The sequence below is a fragment of the Plectropomus leopardus genome, chromosome 5 (assembly GCF_026936395.1).
Source record: "Plectropomus leopardus strain MGB_pleo_1.0 chromosome 5, ASM2693639v1, whole genome shotgun sequence".
In the NCBI taxonomy this organism is placed as follows: Eukaryota; Metazoa; Chordata; class Actinopteri; order Perciformes; family Serranidae; genus Plectropomus; species Plectropomus leopardus.
This window is the reverse complement of record NC_142180.1, coordinates 5678992-5701755: the sequence shown is the minus strand read 5'-3', so window position 1 is coordinate 5701755 and position 22764 is coordinate 5678992. Positions and strand designations below refer to the sequence as shown.

General features: G+C 39.5%; 1 protein-coding gene across 5 annotated transcripts in view; it reads left to right on the top strand.

The window, feature by feature from the left end:
• Positions 1-135: 135 nt before the first annotated feature.
• Positions 136-22764, top strand: part of mast2 (microtubule associated serine/threonine kinase 2) — a 235129-nt gene continuing 212500 nt past the window's right edge. For all 5 annotated transcript variants that reach the window (XM_088077416.1, XM_088077415.1, XM_088077414.1 and 2 more), the window contains exon 1: positions 136-1062. In XM_088077416.1, the coding sequence (XP_087933542.1) occupies positions 982-1062 (81 nt within the window). In that variant the 5' untranslated portion in view covers positions 136-981. The remainder of the gene's footprint in view (positions 1063-22764) is intronic.

Here is a 22764-nt window from a genome sequence, read left to right as displayed (position 1 = left end):
TATATATATATATATATATATATATATATAGTATCTACAGTGTTGTTTGCAGACATAGGCCATAGGCGGATTCAGAATTAATTATGCTTTTATTTTGGTACAATTTAACCGGATACAGTATTGTCCTTCTTGCTAACGTGACACCGCAGTAGCCGTGCCGGAGTCAGGAAACAATCCGAGCCGTGCCGTGCCGCGGCTGCAGTTCAACACACAGCTCAACCCGGTGTCTAGAGGTTAGCCTTTTATCTTGTGATGGAAGAACACCCGAAGAGGACATTCACTGCCCGGTAAACCCCGGCAAACCACCGACACGGATTAAACGCGCAGGATTCAGGTGGGACTCATCTGGAAGCGTCCATTGGACAGACCTGTCATGGGTGTCACGGTGTCTCTGTGCAGGTAAACGTTAGCAGGCAGCCTGGCTAGCCGCGCGGCTAGTCACGCAGCAGTAAGCTAATTTAGCCTCAGCCGCTACTAACCAACTAGTTAACAAGTTGGGTTGGGTAAACTGTTGCCGGAGACAATAACCCAGCATGGATATTTTTTCACCCCGCATATGATAAACTGCGACAGTGACCGACCGTCAGCCGCCCTTTTTTGTTTTGTTCAGAGAGAAACTAGCGGCTGCTGCTGCTGCGGGGTTGATTGACAGCTTGTCACAACGGGTTTTCCAGATGTGCAGTCAGCACCAAAGTGTAGCTAGGCTCTAAAGTTAGCTAGCCACAGGCTGCCTACCGATCGGGAATGGCTGGCTGGCTGGAACACACTCTCGAGTGGACTCTTTACTCAACAAACTGCATCAACAAGCCATGAATTTCATTTTGGCAGCGAGGTGTCACTGAAGTCGACACCAGCCGAGCTGACACGTTGCTAGCCCGCCGACTGACGTTACCGAGAGAATTCAGCCACACGACAACAAACCGGGCTGTCAGCCGGGCCAACCCCCCGACACACACACTAGGAGTACTTTAACAGTGAAAAATGAAGAGGACCGAGAATAAAAACAAGAGGAAACTCAGTAACATGGAGCACCAGGAGAGCGGCGGAGCGGAGAAAGATGCGGTGAGTAGTCAAGCCTGTCACGCAATGTCACTTTGCTATCAGGCCACACGCAGGGTAACAAACACACCACAAAGTAGGCTGTACACTATGTGCTACATACAAAACCTCATTGAAAAATGTACAAATTTATGTTGGTTTAGGCTCAGTTAAGATGCTCAGCTTAGCAGTTGTTTTTGCAAAATTGATTGATTTCTCAAAAAGAAAGAAAGAAAGAAAAGGTAATGAGCAACTTGTCCAACAATTTTCTGCAAATTGCGAGAAATTATTAAAAGGTGACAAAAAATCAGCTGAAAGAACAGATACTATTTACTATTTAGTATTTGTTATAATTATCTCTTAAAATTAAGTTACTAGAAAGAAATATGCAATATATTTATTGATATTACGACTGATAGTTATTATTATTATTTTACTTGTATAATTATATTAGTCTATTTATTATTTTTTTTTTTTTTTTTTACTTGAGAATTTTTTCCAGGTCATTTCCTGTTTTTCTTTTTTCACTTTTATGTTTTGGTGCTAATTTTAATTTTTTTCCTTCTTTTTACTAATATTTTTCTAACATTTGGATCATTTCTCCTTAAGTTGCTCATTGCCTTCTTTCCATGTTTGTGAGAGAAATCTGTGTGTGTGTTAATTATGACAGGCTGTTTGTACAGCATATGTTGGTGAATTAATGCATAACTTCAATTATTTATTAAATAATTATTTGGTACTACTGATTGTAATGAGTGAAGCTGATAAGCAGTTGCTAGATGTCTTCCACACGTGATATTAACTGTATAACACTGGATGTTGCCTTTCTGGAGGACATTAAGATGTGTTTGGGTGTCACTGGGGAATCTTTTCTCTTGCAGCTCTGCATTTTTTCTTTTCTTGAGATGACCACGATGCGTCTGATCAAATCTGTAGTATTAACACTGCTTAGACTGACAAACTTTTAATATCACAGTAGGCATCAGAGGTGACCACATTGAGATTTTGCCCAGTCATTGTGGACGCTGAGTTCTGTGGGCAAGTGTATGAATGTACATAAAGTGTGCATCAGATGGGTTGCTAGGTGAAGCAAATTTAAAGCAGGTCACTGGGGGAAGGTCTAAAGTGCACTATGACAACTAATCTGCTTTGACAGTGAGCAAAGATGATGCTTTTGTGACTTGGCGCTTAGTGGAAGATGGGTGGAGCCTGTGTGGATATCAGTCGTTCCCCTATAGAAATGTGTTAATTTTGAAATGAAATAAACCTAAGATAAACGCTCTGATTAACACAGGTAAAGCAAGTATATAACACTTCTAGGACTGATCCATCCACCCCTCAAGTGTTGTCTGCACTGTTTGTTTAATGTGTTGTTTATTGTAGGCTTTGGTACCACTGTTAAGAGCAAGACCCTCTTTGGATACAACCTGGAACTATTGGCCGTAAAAATAGTTGGATGTCTTGCAACATTTCAACAGGACGTTGTGTGTTCGTTGCATTAACTTTATCATTTCATAATGGTATGAAACTTGTTGCAAGTTGATTTTCATGCTGGTCTGAAAGGAAGAAATCAATGGCTGCTTGTACGAAACAAGAATCTGAATTACTAGGATTAAAAATTTTGATATAAAGGGTCCCATGTTGTAAAAAAAAAAAAAAAAAAAGTTGGTGTCTTTTTTAATATAAAGCAGGTATAGGCAATCTATAAATACTGTGAAAGTAATAAAATGCACAATTCAGAGAGTGCACACAGCATGTAATCAGAAATTGTGCCTAACCCTAACCCTAACCCTAAACAAGCCATCAGGACTGCAGTATAAAGGTAACAAAGTGTAAGTTCTGTTGCAGTTGTTTCTCAGATGCAGTGATGGTGCAAAGACGCCACAAATGTGCACGACCTGTAAGTGGTGACCAGTCACAGCAGACTGGGCTTTTTTTGGGAAGGGAGGGACAGGCGCTAAAACAGAGCAATTCAGACTGAAGGTGAATACAGGTATATTCACGCAGCCATTGTGACAAAATAGTGTATAAACATGTTCTATTAGAAACCCACAGTGCAAGTAGGAACCCGAAAATGCGTATCATATGGGACCTTTAAAGTTTTAGAATAGATTTTATTTGTCTTATTTTGCAATAAACATGAACATGGTCCATTTAATAATAAGAGCTGCTTCCACAGATGAAGTCATCATCGTAGCTCATCATAATTTCACATATCTGCATGAAGTCATGTTCCTCAGTCTCCGGGCGTTTGATATGACTGGCTGTCATGCGATATTACCTCACCACCTGGCCATTTGGGGTATTAGTGAATAATGAGTTTAAATGTTTTATTAATAAGATTTTCCCTCATTGGTCAGGTTTATAACATTTTCCAGTTATTTTGGTACTTTCAGCACTTTGTGAAATGCACATTTTTCAGCCAGGTTTGAGTCAGGCGAGGGAGGTGTTGAGTTTTAGGGAGTGTGCTTTATGGGATCATGGGGAGTCACACAGATGGTTTTGAGCTGCTGCTGCTATAATGAGTTTTTGTTTGAAATGGTATGAGATGGAGGACCAGACAGGGCGTTTTCATGCAGTGCAACTTATCTATCTATTGCTTCCACTTTGGAATACTGGGTAATGAATCATGTCCCTGTTGTGTTGCTGTAATACTTCCAGGGGGATGTCTCCTTAGACTTTGCAGTAAAATCCGACTGAGATTTTTTTTTGTAAATTGTTGTGTAACAACAGGATGAAGGCAAGAGAGAGTTTCATTATTGGTTGATCTATGGATGATTTTGATTAGACAGTCCTTGAGTTGTCATCAAGGATGGAAAAGGTGGAAAACAGAGAAAATCACCAGATCCTCCCATTTTAGAGATTGGTCACAGAATGAGTGACATATTTGCTGATGACTTGAACAATTAATCAGCTAGAAGTTGCAGACCAGGCACTAGCATCCCATTTGCATGCTTGATAAGAGAGCAGCAAGTCACTTCCTTGTAAACAGACCCTGTTTAAACATCTACTGTTTAACTTGACTTTATTGCGATGACATTATTACCGTGTCCTGACCTGAACACACCATCATGTCTGACTTGTCTAACACACACAGTTCCTTGTGTAGGTGCGCTGGCTTGTATATAGACACAAACAGCAGCTGTGATCAGAGCCTGTCCTCTGGCACCTCCTCAGGTTCTGCTGCACACCGTCAGTGTCAACACCAACAGCAGGTTTTAACTGGTTACAGGCTACAGCGTTGGGAAATGAATGATGTCATTGTCATTTCCTAACACCAGTGTGTGTGTTAATATGTTACCAGGGATTGAGCCTAAACACACACACACACACACACACACACACACACACACACACACACACACAAACTGACAACATCCTGTGCAATCAAAGAATCATCTTCTTCTGTCTAGGGACCCTTTGTTTCCAACAGAAGAAAAACATACATGTATACTCTATACACCAGTCTTAATAATGAAAGGACCAGCACAGGAATGTATGAGGCATGCATAATTGAAAAACTGATAGAAATAATAACTTGATAGAAAGAACAACTTCATTTCAATCAGTCAACCACCCTAAAATCCAGGGTTCTCATATATTCTGGAAGGAACAATAAAGAAAAGATACAAAACTTTATCAAGGCCACCCATCTATGTGCTGGATAGAATTATTTTTTAAACATCCCCACAAATGTGAGATTATTATTATTATTATTATTACTATTATTATTATTATTATTATGATTATTCTTATTATTATTTATTAATTTACAAATTTTCACTTTGGCAAAAAAGCAGCTATTCAAAAAGGTATTTATGGTACAAAACAATAAAGATGTTTTTTTTTTTAAGTGTAGCTTTATCAACTTGTAATCAAACTTTACAAAAAAAAATGTCTTAGTGTTTTAGGTCAATTTCACATGTCCTGGGAAATAATAACTTTGTTTTCCTGTGCTGTAAAATATGAGTAAATGTGAGATCACAGTGAAATCATGTGTTCTCTCCATAGACTCTATAAAATGGTGGACCTGGTTACTGCGATGTCACCCATTAGTCTGTGGACTCATCGCTGTCCCTCGCACAAGTGTCATGAATGTTGAAATTAGCCATAGAGACGTAAACCAGTGTTGTACCGGTCTGTGAACACGTTTAATTCTGCTGAAAAGTTGGGTATTTTAACACGGGTTTGATGAGGACTGACTCTGTTTTGGAGCCAGCCTCAAGTGGTCATCAGAGGAACTGCAGTTTGTGGCTTTTCCACATTGACTTCATTTTTCAGCCTTGGAGGTTGCTGCTTGGTTCTCTCTGAGCACTACTTTTAAGGTTTTGCATTTCTCCTTTACTGAGATCAAACAGCCTGTACCTCAGTTGAGTGATTGGGGTGCTTTCAATGACAGTGTAAAAACTAACCCGTGAGAGCTCCAAAAAAGCTGTAATAGACTTACATAATATCTCTTGATGATAACTCTTCTCCTCCACCTGAAAGTTGCAGTTACTTGTTAAAAATGTCTCATCTTCCCTTCATAGGGCTTTTCACACCTGACTGGCTGATAGGGCAGGACTTTCTCAGTCTGGTGTTTCTCTGTGGTCCTGACCCATCCCTGTTTTACTGGTCACATGTGCTCTGTGACACAGTTAAACAGGAGCAGTGAATGCAATGCAGTCCACTAAACACAATAAACACTGTTGGACAATGTTCCTGCTGTGGCCTGACTGGCATTTATTGCAGCTGTGTGAACAGAACGCCTGCTTCATATTTCCTATTGTTTACTTCAGCTCTGAAGGTCAGCTGTGTTGTATTCGCATCAAACTCATGAAAAGGCTGACCTAATACACTCTTGTCTTCACTTAAGCACAAATATTTGACTGATATTGCTTTGAAATGCAGCCTTTTTTGCTGTATTTGGAGCCCTTTGCATATTCCTTCTTTTTGGATCATTGTGCGTGTTTTTTTTGCGACTTAGTCTTACTTGGTCCCTCCTTTCTTTCTTCAACACAAGAAGCAGTTTCCTAGAGTTTGGGGTTGGGTGCTAACCATCAGAAAATGACAATGAACGCATAGTCAGAATATTGGCTTCATAGATCAGATGTTATGTATTTTTTCCATTAAGACAATATTTCTCTGAACATCAAATGACTTGAGAAAAACACTTTTAATCTCATGAATGTAAGTAAGGCATTGAAAAAGTTTTAGTTTTCGGAATGAATTGGTAAAACATTTGAGTGATGCCCAGCTGTAATTTACTCACGGACTTTAACCTCTGACCTGTTAACACTTAGAGAAACGTTCTCTGTTTTAAATGTCCTCAGTTTAAATGTTCCTGTGTGTGTTTCATGTTATTACCATTTTGACAAAATGCATGCTCCTTCTTTTCCTCTGCTCTCGATAGTTTCTTACTAGCAATCACACTGAACTGATGTAATACCACTTGAAGATGTGGCTTGTGTTTCATGGCTTTTGCTCTATTCGGTACGCTAAATTCAATGCTGAAGGTTCAGACCTCCATTTCCAGTCTCATGTTTTTATTCCGTAAGGTTAATTTAGCAAATGTACAAGTTTTGTTACCTGGAACATTAGAGTCCTGGATTAATGCAGCTGGGTAGCTTGCACTGTACTCTCTAGGACTGGGAAGAGTATGATCTCTGTTATTGAAATGAAATGCATTATATCTGTTGTTTACTGGTATAACTTTTTGCTCTGCAGACGATTGTGATTTTTTTCCTCCTCTAACAGTATAACTCGCTCCACTTGTGTGATGGTCAAGTACCTGAAAAATCTTCCTATTTTTAGATGCTTTAAATAGAAGCAGGTTTTTCAAACACAGGTAAACCTGCTTAATGTAGACAATATACTGTATTCCCACTGCCACTGAACACACCCCTTCAGCACACCAGTTTGGCTTTCTGTCACCTAGCGCGCTTGTGTGTGTGTGTGTGTGTGTGTGTGTGTGTGTGCGTGCGTGCGTGCGTGCGTGCGTGCGTGCGTGCGTGCGTGCGTGCGTGTGTGTGTGTTGATTTTGTTGATGCGTCAGTGCGATGCCACAGACAGGCAGGTGAACAGTGGACTAACTTGGAATTATGTTTGAGTGTGGTTTAAGAGGAGACAGACAGTAATTAGTGAAGGCACATCATTGTATCTTGCTGGTTAAAGAGCTGAAATAACCACGTTCAACCAGGTGTTGTTTTCGCATCGATGCCAATCGGCGGCAGAGGTGATAAATACCAGAGTCTACTGCTGAGTCATTTGACCGAGGTGTGAATGCCGACCATACGCATTCTTATTGCATTAAAAAGCCAGATGTTAGCCTGTGTGTTAGCAGTTTTTTTGTGCAGTGGGAATGAGGCTTTACATGTATCTTGATTTGGCCCAGTTACTACCTCTGCTTAAACACAGGACAGGTCTGTTCCTCCATTCCCCATTCAGCAAGGTAGAATAACGGCACGATCTTCCTGCTTTGAACAGGCAGTGTGAAAGTGGCTCTTGTCTGCAACCCAAATGTTGCGACTAAATGTGTGTGAGTTACAAGCTCAGGAGGTGGTTCACATCCAAAGATGACAAATAAAAAAGCAACCTGCGATTTCTCACTGGAGCTAAGTTTGTTGATGGGTAGAGATGGAAGGATAATCTGTTACACTCAGGAGAGAGATGTTCCTAAATGAAGCCCACCAACAGGATCAAGCTAATTAGGACAGCCTGGAAGTAGACTGAACATACAGCGGATTAACTGTGTATTGTGCAGTAGAGTGTTATGGGTGGTGGGAGAGAAGGTGGGGCTGCTGTGCTAAACACTCAGAGGATTTTCACTGTAAGCTAACTGCTCTATAGATTTGAACTCTGGCAGAGCTTTACAGCCAAGGCTTGTAGAGTCAGTACTCAAGTAAAATGTTGACACAATATCAGATTCCATTTATTTTTACTTGAAATAAATGTTGAAAACTAGGTTCTGTTTCAACCTGTTTTGGAGTGGTTGTGATGAGGTGTGTATCATTGATGTTTTAGCTCTGTTCCTTCAGTGTAAAAAACAAAAGGAGGAAAACGGCTGAGAAGATGAAAAAAGATGAGAAACTGAAATCTCTTTCATTTTTAGCCTTGTTTGTTCCTGTCAGAGAAACTCAAGATGGCTTTATGTCTGACAGAATGAAAAGCTAGAGTGTGACTACTGCAGCACAAGACTGTAACACTTGCACCGACAGACCAGATGGCCTAGCGACTGCTCTGAACAACGTTATCTAAACATTTAATATTTTGCACATCAGCTCTCACATTTATTTGGCTCTGCAGTTTATGTGATCAGCGTTCCCTCCTGCATTTGCTGGATTCCAGCCAGAGCTTAGAGAGGTTTTAGGTAACAGGAATGGAGGCCGTGTGTGAGCAGATTTAGGTCTGGTTGTTCTGCTGTACAAATCACATCGTCCCCATCTGATCACCATAATAAGTCATGCTTTGCTGTCATGATTGTCAAATTAGTCACAGGTTTTGTGCAATGTGTGTTTATCTTCCTTAAGCAATTATTATACAAACAGCCCTAAATTTATGAAATGTGTCAAGAGACTTTAAGAAGACAGTTTTGGTTGAGATATTTTTGTTAATATTGGAGCAGGATTAAATTTGTGTACACTAGTGAGACATTACACTGTAAGCAAGGAGTAGAGGACTTAACAGTATATACCACTAAACTAGACACCAAATTTCTGTCCAAAACAAATGTCACAGAGTTTTTTTGAAAAGTTTGGCATGGATTCCAGGTTTCAGGATACTACTTCTCAGAAACCCTTGTAGTAATATAGTTCATAATAGGGCTGTACGTGACTCAGCATTATGGCATTAAAATTAGATTTGGCTGGTCAATGCGAATATTCCACAATTCACTTTGTTTTCCACGCAAAGTTTTAAAGTTTGAATGGGTTCTGTGGAACTTTTAGTGTGACAGTGGCATTGGTGGCATTCATGTCATATAGTAAACAAACTAAAAGCGCTAAATATAGATCGCAAATGCACAACATTTCTTTGCCAACACTAGACATCAACATATGCCAGAGACTGTGTCGTATTAACTTGCTGGGCGCTGTAAATTCACCAATTCTTCACCTTATGTTGTAGTCTTTCTCTCCCTCTGTGCTGCTGCAGCATGTCCGCAACTGCAAAGAGTAGCATGAAAGTCAAGAGTGCTCACTCCGCAGAAAAATCTAGAGACCAAAACATCCACAGAAGTACACTGCACAGAAAAAAAAACCGACGGCACGACTTGAAGCAGTCTCAGTCGACTGAGGAACTCTGACTGATGATTCAAGCCTCAGACTTTCAAGGGGCAGCCCTAGTTCATAAAAATCTACATATATGATGAAGGTGAAATATCCATTTATTATTTACTATTTTTGTACAGTTACAGAGTTTCAGAGGTTGTCTTGTGGCATGCTTAGATTCAGTTTAGCTGTAGCTCAGTGTGTTGTCCTCTTTTATGTACTCAGTCAGTATGTGCTCCTTTCTGACTGTCAGGGCCGACACAATCTGTATATATTGCTGGAAACAGTTGCTGACTTGTTAGATAACCAGTCTTTGAGGCTGCATACAGTTTTGGGTACTGGTACCTCAATACTGGTCCACAGTATTGAATATTTAAAACTGACAGTAACTGAAAGACTGCATATGTTTGGTCAGATTGATAATCTTTTTTACTCATTCTTGGTAATTTAAATAATTTTGGTGATTGTAGGTTTTATAGATGTTGAGAATGGTGAAGCAGAATCACTTCTCAACTTTCCTATTTTCAACAAGCAGTATAAAAGGGACTGAAGTATGTATTTAGATATGTTTCAACAGTAGCCTTGGCTCTTTGCTCTTTCCTGTTCATTAGGTATCTGTGAGGTTAACCATTAAACCTACTTCCCTCCCTTGCAATGATATGGGAGAGTGACTTCCTTCTCCTGTTCTTTAAGCAGCTATGGGTGATCAGAGTGCAGCTGAGAAACCGTTGAGCCAGAACGACCTCGGGGACTCTCAGCTGATAGTCGTCCCAGCGCTGTACAGGCCAAGAGGCTGATTGATGGAGTCCAAATGGCTAATGTGGGTGTCTAGAAGGGTGGTAATGGTGAGGCACAGATGCAGGAGGCTGAATGACATCAATTACAAAGCCCTCATTAAGCAAAATTATAACCTGGAAGGGTACTATACATCAATGTGTATAAATGGCATTTATTACTGTTCAGCTGCTGATTATCTTGTGGCAATCTGTGTTCAGCGATGGGGGCAGGATAAATGAAACCGCACACAAGATGAAACAAAGGAGACGAGACAAAGTGTAAATCGTTGCTCATATGGGTGTTTTTGAGTTTTTCTGCTCATCTTTTCTACATTTTATAGTTAGTAAAAAGTTCTAAATATGAGGTCAGAAGTTGTTCCTGTTGTCTTTTTCATATCTCGCTGTAGTTTCTCTCAGCCTCTTTTCGCACAAGTGAACGTTTGCTTTGTTGAATCCTGAAAAAGCAAGATTCAAAGCCTGGTTTTTCGCTTCCAACATCCTTAATGAAGAAAATCCATCACTCTGCCCCTGCTTAGTGCCGCATTATGCCTCTGTTTCAGCTCTCCCTCCCCCCAGTCATTGTGTCTGAGTGATGTGCTGATTTCACACTGCTCTAAATGCAACATTACTCTGCCGTTCACTCAGAGAACCTTTGCTAGATGTTCCATGTCCTCCCCCTCTCTATTGTCTTCTCTATTTTCTTCCCTCTGCTATGCTATGGTCACAGTCTTTCCCATCTTATTTTTGCCATACAGTGATGAAATTTAGTTGTCCACTGAGTTGAATTACTTGCCCAGCATACCAAGTAATTGTTTGTTATTGATTTAATTCAGATGAAACTAATGATTCCCACAAATAATCTAGATTTTACACCAAATCGAGCACACCTGTGCTCCTTGATGCCACATTTGAGACACAATAATGGACTCCAATGTAGCCCCAATAATTCAACACATTTAAGTTAGTTTTTAATGCTGTGCTGTTAATGTGTAAAACATTACTACAACAGCAGGGTTTCTCAAACATTCTTAAATTTGCAGTGGGCTGCTACAATTAAAACATCTGCAATCACAAATAGATGAATGTGTGGAAAACCCCGCTTTTGCAGTAATGTTTTGAAATGACATGTTTTGGATCTCGATCACACAGTTTGTAGATATGCACCAACTACGCTGAATACTTTTTTCACTCAAAGATGAAACAGTTGCTGTGTGTCATTTTAATGGGATTTTTAAATTTATTTAAATAACTTATATGATGTGAGAAGCTGCTGCCATCCAGGTACTTTCACATCATCTTATCTGGACCCCATTCAAAAAAGTTTGGACAGCCCTGCATTCCACGCTCAGAGTGCAGACTGTATTCTGGGCACAGATGGAGCAGCAGTACGACAGGTGCATTGAAAGTAAAACATAACCGTTCTTTGCGCTGGGTCTAAAAGTTTGCATTCACTTGCAGCAGCTGCTCCTCTCATCTATTGGCCTGATCCAATCAGCTGTAAACAGATCGACGGATCAATTATCCACTCTGTGAGTCCCAAACAGATTGTTCTGCTTTTCAGCAACAAACAGCTGCTCAGGAAAAAAAAGAACTCACATAGAGCTCTGACTGCGCTGTGTTCATGGACCCGCAAAAACTATCAATTTTAGAGAGGGGAAACAGAATGGTACAAAAAGAAAAAAAAACCCAAAAGTTTGCTGTCGTGTTAGTGTGTGTGTGTGTTTGAGTTTGAGACTTTTGTCTGTTCTCACTCTGTCGAAAAGTAGATGAGTCTCACTTGTTAGCAGTCATTTGTTTTGTCGTGTCCCCTGAAGCTAGTTTGTTTGTGTGTTAGCGAATGAAGAGAGTGGGATCAATCATTTTGCTTAGGCATATTTACTACTGTCTGTGTGTTCGTGTGTGTGTGTGTGTGTGTGTGTGTGTGTGTGTGTGTGTGTGTGTGTGTGTGTGTGTGTGTGTGTGTGTGTGTGTGTGTGTGTGTGTGTGTGTGTGTTGGGTTATCTAAGGTTAATTTCCCCGTGGGTGTTTAGCTGGTAGTGTGGACCTATAAGTGCACGGTCAGGATAGAAGGAGAGAAGTTGGAATGTTACAAGCAGGAACCTGCAGGGTTACACTCACTGCTGCTGCTGTTTGAAGAACACACATTCTGCATGTCACCATGGAAATTAAATTGCAAACAGCACTCATTTCATTCAGCCTTTTCCTATTGTCTTGATGAATTCATGATAATGTGCATCTCTACAGCACTAATTCTGTCAGTACAACATAGTCATGTGTCGCTTAAAAACAAATAGAAACAGTGTTTACTTTTACATATTATCTCCAGTTTCTTCTACTTTGCAGTTTTTCGATTGTTGTTCAGCTGCTGTGATTCAAACTACACTTCCTGCAGACTTTTGACATTTGAAGGCTACTACATGTGTATGTGTACATTATACTAATTTACCATGAGAACAGTTATAATATGCATATTTTCACCATACCTTCAGTTTTAAACAGTGATAGGCAAAGAGCAAGAGAAAATATGGTATGATCAGAAGTGCCAGAACAGCTACTAAATGGATGTAAAAGTGAGATTGTTTTGTCAACAACTGTTACCAAGGATGAGAATTGAGTTTGAAGCCTAACTAGTCTTTGATGAGATGGTTGATGAGAAGGAAAAGGGAGATAAAAATTAGATCACCTGATTAGAAAACAAGGTCAACATCTTCAGGGTGCTTGGGGTGTTGTGACTACAGCACAGATGGTGGATCAATCATGGTGTTAAATATAGCAGCTAAAAAATATTTCCAACAAGCACAACCAGATGCATGGAAAGACTTAGTCACCTAAGGTTAAATAATAATTTCATTGCACAATAAAACAAATTTAGTAAAACAAGACAACAGGGTAGAGGCGCTGCTGGGCTTTTGTGGCAGTCAAATATATATGAAGGAGACTTGCATGTTTCTCTAATGAGAGTGTACTTCACCCATGCAATGAGCCCTTCACAAGATAGAATAAACATTTAGTAAAGGATTTCAAATTGCCTTCAATACTAACATTAATGAAAATATCAATATAAACTTTGCATAATTGGTTGTATTTGGGTCATGTGCAGTTATGCAGGAAAAGTCATGTGAATTTAGGAGTTAAATATATTTCAATTTCAAGTGCAAAAGAAGCTTCAAATAATTTATATATATTCTGACATATGTAAAACCCATCTTGTGAACTTATTATCTTCTGTTACTCCATGTGCATATGAAGTGACTGCATGTCGGGTCCTGACCCCAAAGTTGAGAAAGTCTTTGAACAGAAACTATGAATAACTTTGCATATTATTCTCAAAGATAGTCTGAGCTCCCTCCTGACACCACGCAGCACAGTAGGTGCAGTTTTGGATGGATCGATGGAGGATATGTTTAAAATACTCAATGTTCTAGTTAACCCTTTGAAACCTGGGCAAATTTGCTTGATTTCTTTCAAAAACATTAGAAGGTGGCAAAGAGCAACTTATGAAGAAATGACTCAGAAAATTACCTGAAAATTAGCATAAAAAGAAAACTAATAATAATTAAATAAAAATAACTTTAAATATATAAATATGATGACTTTAAACATAGTTCTCAAGAGACCTTTCCTCAGCTTTTTTTTTTTAAAAAAAGAAGAATTTCATAAATCTCCTAATTTCTTGCGATTTCTGAGATGTTTTTTGCCAAGGTGCTTGCATTTTCCCCCTCGTTTTTGGGGACAAAACCAAGGCAATTTTCCCAGGGTTCAAAGGTTTAAATACCTGTGAAAGGCATTTGAATGCAGCACAAGAAAAGTGATGTCAGTCCAGGTTTCAAAGTGTTAAAATATGGAGCACATGGTTGCTCATGGAAAGACAAAAAGTTGGTGAAAAATTAATTTTAGGCAACAGTCCAACAGACCTTTTAAAACATGATTCCTCTTTTAATACATGTCACTGATTTAATCCACAGCTGAAAGAGCCATTTAGCCCCGCCCAGCAAGAGCTCTACCAGTAAAAGAAACAAATGTATGAAATCCACCATCAGCCACTTTCACTACCTCTCTCAGTCAGTGAAATGAGGTCGACCAATCAGCAGCCCTCTCCCTAAGCGAGTGCAAACCGCTTGTGTTTGGCAGGTGTTCGTTGCTTGCCTGGCTTCCTTCACTGAGTGCCTTTAGGTTGCTGGTCTTAGGCCAGATCCTCCTTTTCATGATACTGGGAGAATGAGGTAGAGAACATGTGATTGCAGAGGAGGCGCTTCTGTAACTCTGCCCCTGTTTCGTGTCATGGTGATCTCACTGTTTACACACAGACTCTGTCAATACATGTTTCATGAGTTGCTTGGGTTGTGTGTTTGAGTGGGTGTGACAGTTTGATGAACCATGCTTTAGTGTAAATCAAACAACACGTGTGAGCCGTCTTGTGTGTTTGTGTGTGTGTGTGTGTGTGTGTGTGTGTGTGTGTGTGTGTGTGTGTGTCTGTAGTGTTGGTGGAAGTGACTGTGGCTGCCCCTCCCTGTCCTGATTGGGGGTTATTAACCTTTGGGCTGCGGCCAGTAAAGGAGCTTCCAACAAAACATCCTGCTTCCTCCAGCTCAGTAGCTAACTATAGGAGAACAAACACACAACTGAAACAATCACAACACATGGACGCTTATCCACCTAAATCTTCTCAGAACACACCCAGGGGCTCCTTTGATTGCTGGCATTGAAAGTTGAATGTCTCAAAGTAGCACTGTGTCTGGTGGTGGTTACAGGTAGACTTTTATGTGTGATTGTAGTTTCTGGTATCGATGCCTTTACAGTTGTCACTGAGTGATTGTGCTGTTTTCATGAACTTAACTTATTTATTTCAGTTTCAAAGTCATGCTAATCTGTAACTTCCCATCGTTCTCGTCACCGATATCAGATACCCCAAAATCATTTTCACTTTGCTATGGTTTTACTGTTATGGTAGAGAAAGAGGAGCTCATGGTTTTAGCTTTTGTGTAGTCCAAATAAGAGGTGGACAGTTGAAATGTACATATCAGTACTGTGTCAATAAACAGTATATATACATATATATATATATATATATATATATATATATATGACAACTGGATGTGACTCATAAAGCCAGTAGCTCTAGCTGACCATGTGGTATATAGGTGTCAGATCCTGTTAAATTGATATTTCTTTAAAACAATCCTTTTTGTCGATTTGCACCAATGGCCTCAAATAGAATAAAGCAGAATTTATAGTGTAGAATCAACGCTGTACCTACAGCGTTGGCCAGGGATACATAACATAACATTTATAGGCTTTTAGGATGTTTATGGGCAGTGTTTCCTCTACACTCATTTAGGAGTGGCAGCCCGCCACTCCTAAATCCTACCCGCCGCTCCTTCAAATGTCGTTTTTTTTTGGTTGTTTTTTTTTTTAAATTGCAAATACACCACCGCCGCATCACAGCACAGTCCTGCACTGCGTTGGGTGTCGCGAGTGCTGAGGCAGATAACTATCTTGCTCCGTATCTACTCTTTGGGGTAGATAGCACCGCCCCCTCCCACCCCCCAACACAACTAACTGGTGCCGACGTTAATTAGCTACCTGCATCCAGGCATCAGGTCGGAGAGTCAGAGGAGTGTTGGCTTGAAAATAGCGTGCAACTTACCGGAGAAAAGGTAGACTTATTAGCTTAAGAAAACTTATAATAGATTTTATTAGTTAAATAAACATTCGCAAAATATTGATGGCCAGCTAAGGTTACGTAGCTTAAGTTAATTGGGCCGGTGCCAACTCAACTCCGTGTCGCTAACGTGAGTAAACTAATTGATAGCATTAAGCGATATACACGCCATGATGTAACTGCTGACTGCATTTTCAGATGAGCTTGTTCAAATATTTTTCAAAGAAGAGAAAGACACCTGATGAGGATGGCGCTAGTCAGGTATCATTAGCCTTTTTACTGACTCAAATTATGATGGTTAGGTAAAAAATGATGTTCACACTTGTAATCAAATGTGACGTGAGTGTAAATTATCTAACGTTAATGTTTTATGTAATCGTATAAGACAAGTAACAGACAGGGAGGAGCAGTGCAACAAAGTGAAGGAGAGCAGAGTACAGGAGGGGGAGTGCCGAGTGAAGGAGCAGGAGAGCAAAGTGATGGTGCAGGAGAGAGAGATGAGAGGAGAGGAGAAAAACATAAAGGGAAACACAGGCTATCAGGCTGGGACCCTAAATGGGTTGAAAAAAAAAATAAAATTAAAAAAAAATGATTGTTTCTATTTGAAGGTGAAGACTGACTTGAGAAACAGGCTGCAGGGGGATCACCTTGCAGCATGTATGCTGCTGAGCATCAGCGGCCTCCTCTTGGGGAATTTCCGTACAACAGAGCCTTAGAGCTGTTCTACAAAAAACCAAGAAAAATCCATTGTTCTGAGCCCGGGTGCAAACTTTGCCACTGATTACAGCCCCATCAAGAAATTATTATTTATTGTTTTTATTATTTTATTGTTGAATTTTTGTTATTATTTTTTATTTTTACATTCAGCCTTTAAAAAGCGTCATTTGTTTACGCCGCCACGGCTCCCCGGAGAGCCTGCCCCCGCTGCTGAAAAAAATCCTAGAGGAAACACTGATGGGATTTTCGGAGGTTTGTAGGATTTAGGATTTTTCTAGGATTTTAGGACATTTCTAGAATTCTAAGATGTTTCTAGGGTTGTAGGACATTTTTATGATTTTTGGATATTAGTGGCTTAGCCAGGACCTCTGTCAGGAGGTGTGGGGGATCCTCCACTGGCACTTTTTTTTTTGATAAATAAGCTCTATTTTGATGCCCTTTTATGCACTCTGGCACCTTATGTATACTATAAGTACAAAACCAATTCCCATTGTGAATCACTTTATTGTTATTGTGATTTAGATATTTGTTGGGGGGCCACTCGGCATCCTGTGAGGGTCTAGATATGACCCTGGGGCCATGTTTGAGTATCACAGGCGTAGGCACTGTGTAGACCCATACCCTACACTGCACCTCCCCAGGAATGTATATGTTGCAGCGATGCTGATCTTTTGGTTTTCGTAGTTTAAAGACATTTCTCTCAGTGAAAACAAAGCTTTGATTTAATTTCATTTGACCATCACAGTATTTAACAAATTCATCAGACATACTGTGCAGCTGTAATGCATAACCTTCAAAGTCTGACAAACTGGTTCCACGCACAGGTGAACATAAAGCATAAACAAAAACATAAACACCCAGAGATCCATAAAAAGCTTCATCATTTTCTTTGGACTCTCTCAGGGGCACAAATGACAGATTGTGGCTTTTATATAGCAGAGCAGGTTTGATGCATAAAGGAATGAAACTTTTTGACATCATTCAGCTTTCCTTTGAATATATTCAGATAGCAATGAAAGCCCACACTTTAAAACTCTGTGGCTTAAATTTGACCTCATTTTTCACAATGTCACCTGAGTGCTTTCAGCATAAACCTCCTTCGTCTCTTCTGCAAACACTCAACGGGCCTGAGATTATTACTTTGTTTCACCAGAGGCAATCTGGGCTTGCAGATGTGACAGTTGAAATGCGTGATTAAGCCGCACACCCACACGACAGGGACCCACCCAAGATTAAAGCATTCACTTTCAGATATCAGTTTAATCCTCAGGGAATTAAAACAGATGAGTAGGCCAGCTGGTGACAGTACAGTGTTTAAAGAGCTTTTTACAGACATGCAGCTAGCTAAAGCCTGTTATAGACATGTTACATTGTTAGATGAATGACAGGTGTAGCTGCTGAAATGACTCATGTAAACCAATAAAAAGTAACACAGGCAGGACAGCTGAAATGCCAAGGAATTTTAGAAATGTGTGTGTAGACTCTGCAATGCAACCATATCTACTCTAAGTTTACTAAATCTAATGTGTAAAAAAACAACATGCATACACATACTTCCTGCTTTCTTAAAGCTCTTCATCTTCATTGAACCACGTAAACAATAGGACATTAAATCTGTGCTCCTTTAACTGTCTGTTAGCAGACAGAATTGAGCATCGCAGCAAACGTGTCCAGCATTAGGACACATGTTGTACTGCACTGTCTCTGTTGTCTACCAATATAAAATACTGCAACTGTATTAAATGCTACGTGAACAGTTATTGCTGCACTGATTTATGGAGACGTCAATCAAGTCACTGTGGTCTAATAAAATATACATAAGCGACACCTGTGTTGTCCGTTATATTGACACCCAGACTGAGTGATCACAGAGCAGCTCAAAAAGACACAAAGTTGGCACCTTAACGCTTCTTATAGACAACCCTTGAGCGTGTCTGAGCAGGCTGAAGTCATTTTTCTCTAAAAGCTTAGTTTTCCTGGTCCACACCAAAATAGAGACTGGTGTTTTTCACCTTCCCTGTTTTTTTTTGTTTGTTTTTTACAACTTTCCAGGTAAAAAAGTCCTTTCAAATAGGGGTGAATTTTAATTTTAATAGTAGAAATTATTTTACATATCAGTTACGGATTGTAAAGTTCTTGGCCAACGTTGATTCAATATTTTAACTAACAATTCAGCTGAGAGCAGATACCGATGTTTGGTTATTGCTCTTGTTTATTTATTTACTTTCAATTGTTCCCTCTTTTGTGCCAGGGAAACAAAGAAATCACCTTCATTAAAAAAATTACTGAAATGTTTAAATCTTTTAGTCCTTCATTACACTATTGGTGAATGAGCTCAAAATCAATCATATATCATATATAGCCCTTTTACTATATGTATGCATGTTTGAATGTACAGTATGTTGGGAAAGTTTGTTTTTGGCTCATTCAGATAATTACATCAATGCAAAATTCCTGTAAACCCACTTTTTACCATAATTAGGACCTAAATGATTTGTAACATTGCCTGCAATGGCATAACACAACTACAAGCAACACCTTTAAAAACTATAGATACATATAAATGCTGCAGGAAACTCTCAATCGTGTCTTTCTACGCATGATATTATCAGCCAACCTTACATTCAAATTTGGCCTGGTTAGTGTGGACACACACTTGAATACTACACACACTGGCTGTGAAGTCTCACGTCATGTCATATGTTGTCTCGTAGCACACATCTGACATGCTATAGAGACAGAAGACATCAAGTCACTGAATTGAAATGAGCCAATCAGGGGAGCAAATGTGATACAATTTCTGCTTTTTGGATGCACATCAAGGCGCTGCCTGCAGGCTTACATCAAAAGACAGGCTGCTGTTTTGATGTATGTTGTAAGCCGGTAGTGTTTGTTGCCCTTCACATCTCCTGTTTGTGCTGTAGGGAGGTAGGATGATTATTAACATTTATGAGTGCCAAGGCATAAAAAAATAAAAACTGCACAGTGCATATTACTTTATTGATTTTCTGGAATGATCTCATAAAAAAATGTGTCAGTAGGAAAGAGTCTGAGAGAGCGTTAACTTGTCAGTAAAGGAGAGTCTGTTTCGGAGACTCAAAAACTGGTGCAGTGTGCCTTCTCTTCCTGCCAAACAAATACACACAGCCACATGTACATGAACACACACACACACACACACACACACACACACACACACACACACACACACACACACACACACACACACCACCCCTGCCTCCAAACAAAAAGGCACACAAAGGAGCTGTGCACAGTCTTGGAGTCGGTCCCAGGACTCAGGTGCAGGTTTTGGCAGTGCTGCTGCTGCTGCTTAGGTGGGACTGTACTGCAGAGCACAAATGTAATGACATTACCCCTGTGTGTGTGTGTGCGTGTGTGTGTGTGTGTGTGTGTGTGTGTGTGTGCGTGTGCGCGTGCGTGTGCATGCAGCTGTATTGTGTTGAAAAATACCAGATATCGTATCAAACTCTGTACCAGCAGATACTCACTATTAAAAGACTCAGTTTGGGATCAGGGAAACATGATCAGGACATCCTGTTTGGGAGGAAATATGCTGCACAATGATTATTAGACACTTTTGTCATATTCAGAGGAGATGTTCAAAGCCAGCAAAGGAAGCAGCAGGTTAGCAAACATGCAGTGACAAGTGTGTGTGTGTCAGGTTGGTGGATTGGCTAATAAGCTAATTATTTGACTTTGACACATTTGGACACAATGCATCTTTGTTCCCAGCAGGTGTTGGGATAATGTCTTCTCCAGCTCATTGATGATAAGTTTGGGCTCTGAAAAGCAAAAACACTGTTAGCAGCAGGCTAGCAGCTTGGATATTTCGGTGCCATTAAAACTGAATTCATTCCATCATACTGTTATTCTTTCATGCATCTTTGATGCTACTTTGGATGTTTTTTCAGCAATCTTGTCCAGCTTTGGCTTCTATAACTCAGATGAACATATACCACTGTGCAGTCTATTGCAATGCAGAATAAACAGTGTCTGTTCATTTAATGTAAATGAGCTGATTAGGTTTATTATGGTTTTGTTTAGATTGTGAACAGAGATTAAGGATTTACTCCTTATTTTGACTGTTAAACAATGATGTATCCCCTAGGGATACATAGTGGATTTTTTTTCAGCCGATACTAAGAGCTGATGATTACCTGCTCCTCATGGTCGACAACAGATAACGGTACCGTAATAATTAATTTCACATTTTCATATTTTAAATAAATTTTAATTAAAAGTTCATTTTTTTCTAGTAAAGTACATGAAAAAAAAAACAAATTTACTTACGCTTTTTATAGAGCATTTTGCGCTCTATAACACAAAAATAAATGCTTTGTGTTTCCCCATACCCCATACATTGATGTCCTGCCACAATATCAACACTGACCTGCCAAATTTTTATTTTCCAATATATGTATACTTAATAACTTTAAAATAGGTAAACTCTGATTAGATTGTAGAGCTGCATGCAGCCTGTAAATTCGCTCAGCCACATGAGGGTGAGCAGATGATGACTGAATTTTTATTTTGGGTGAACTATCCTTTTAACCTTCACACAAATGAGCAAAGGCATGCTGTATGTTTAATGAGTGTGGCTATTGTCTAGACTTCAGTCTATCTAAATAGATAATGAGACAGGATCCTTCAGGATGTGTGTGGCTCACTACCTCAACTAAATCAGTTCCTGAAGGAAACCATTGAATTATTTTTGCCCTTGATTTACCAGGCTCTGTATATCGCATACTGGTTTGATAGATTACATTTTAATTGACCACAACCACAGTGTCTTTCTTTTTCCTCAACTTTGAAATATATTTTTTTACATAAAATAGACCATAACGTAGTTGCTACATGAAGGAATGTCCAGCTAAAACATGCTGGCAGTGAATGTATTGCAGCTGCATTGCATGCCTTCCAAAACATAATTACTGATGCAAAATAGTTTCATTATGGATGTCCCCTCAGGGATCATTAGAGTTTTTATTACACCTTAATTACAGCAGTTTGTACCAAATGCCTACATGCACATAATATGTTTGTGTATGTCTATCTCTGTGGTGTGTAGTTCTGTTTTCAGACTGCTGCACAAACTTTGCCGACACTGTTACAGTTTATGCTAATAACCTCCATGTTTGTGTTCTGGTTTAGCCCTCCATCATCTTGTTGGCTCGCCTCTTTCCAACCTCCTCCTCCTCACCATCCCCTCTTCTCTCCTTCCTTCTCTCAGTCTCTCTCTTTTTTCCATCTGTTTATCCTGAGTCATAGCAGAGCTGTTGGGGCTTGCTGATCACCTGCAGACAAACCCAGTGAAGCAATAAGCATTTTCATAGCAGGCTGGGATTGGATTTTAAATGGAAGACCCTATTGTTTTATTTAAAAAAACTGGTATATGATATAAGGGTTATCTGGAGGTCCTATGGAGTTTAACAAGTATGATTTTACCTTGGCCAGACAAGGGCATTTAAATTAACGTCTGCTACCAATAAAAAGCCAATACAATCTGAGACGGTGCATTTTAATTTAGTCAGGAATGTGGTTTACATAAACAGTGAGTTCTGTTTAGCTTTGCTTTGTCCTCAAGTGACTGAGACAGCCAAACTGTTTGAATTCACTGTTACTGTTGCATAATATATGGAAAGTATGTGGTAAAAGTGAAGGTTTTCATTCAATCATTTCTCAGCATTTCCTCTTGAATACCATTACCACGAGTCATCCTCTTAGTGGATGTCGTGAGTAGGATTACTATTGCAACAACACTGAGGATTAAGTTTGCCTTATTAGACACATATATTTCATATTGTCAGGAAATCCCAATTAAGATCGAAACCAGTGTTGTAGTAAGGCTCATTTTTACTAGCTATATATATGAAAATAGATGCATCTATTTTAAATGTTGTAAATATCACTGCCCACATGTTTCCATATGTCCTTTATGATCACATCCAATAGATGGCACAAGAGAAGTCAAAAGTTTCACACAACAATTACGGTGACGGTGGCAGCGTTGTAGATGGCGGTGCTCCATGAAGCCAGTAAATACATTACGTAATGTAGATGGATAATAATTTAATTTAATAATTTATTAATACTCAGCTCAGTGACACAGATGCATATGATATATATATCAGGCTTTGGAAACACACACACACACACACACACACACACACACACACACACACACACACAATATTTGTAGGATCAATAAATTCAAAGTAGTAACATTTATTGAGATCCTTTGATGGATTTGTCGACAATAAAAAAGATGTAAAATGTACCAGAAAACTATCCTTTTGAAATACAC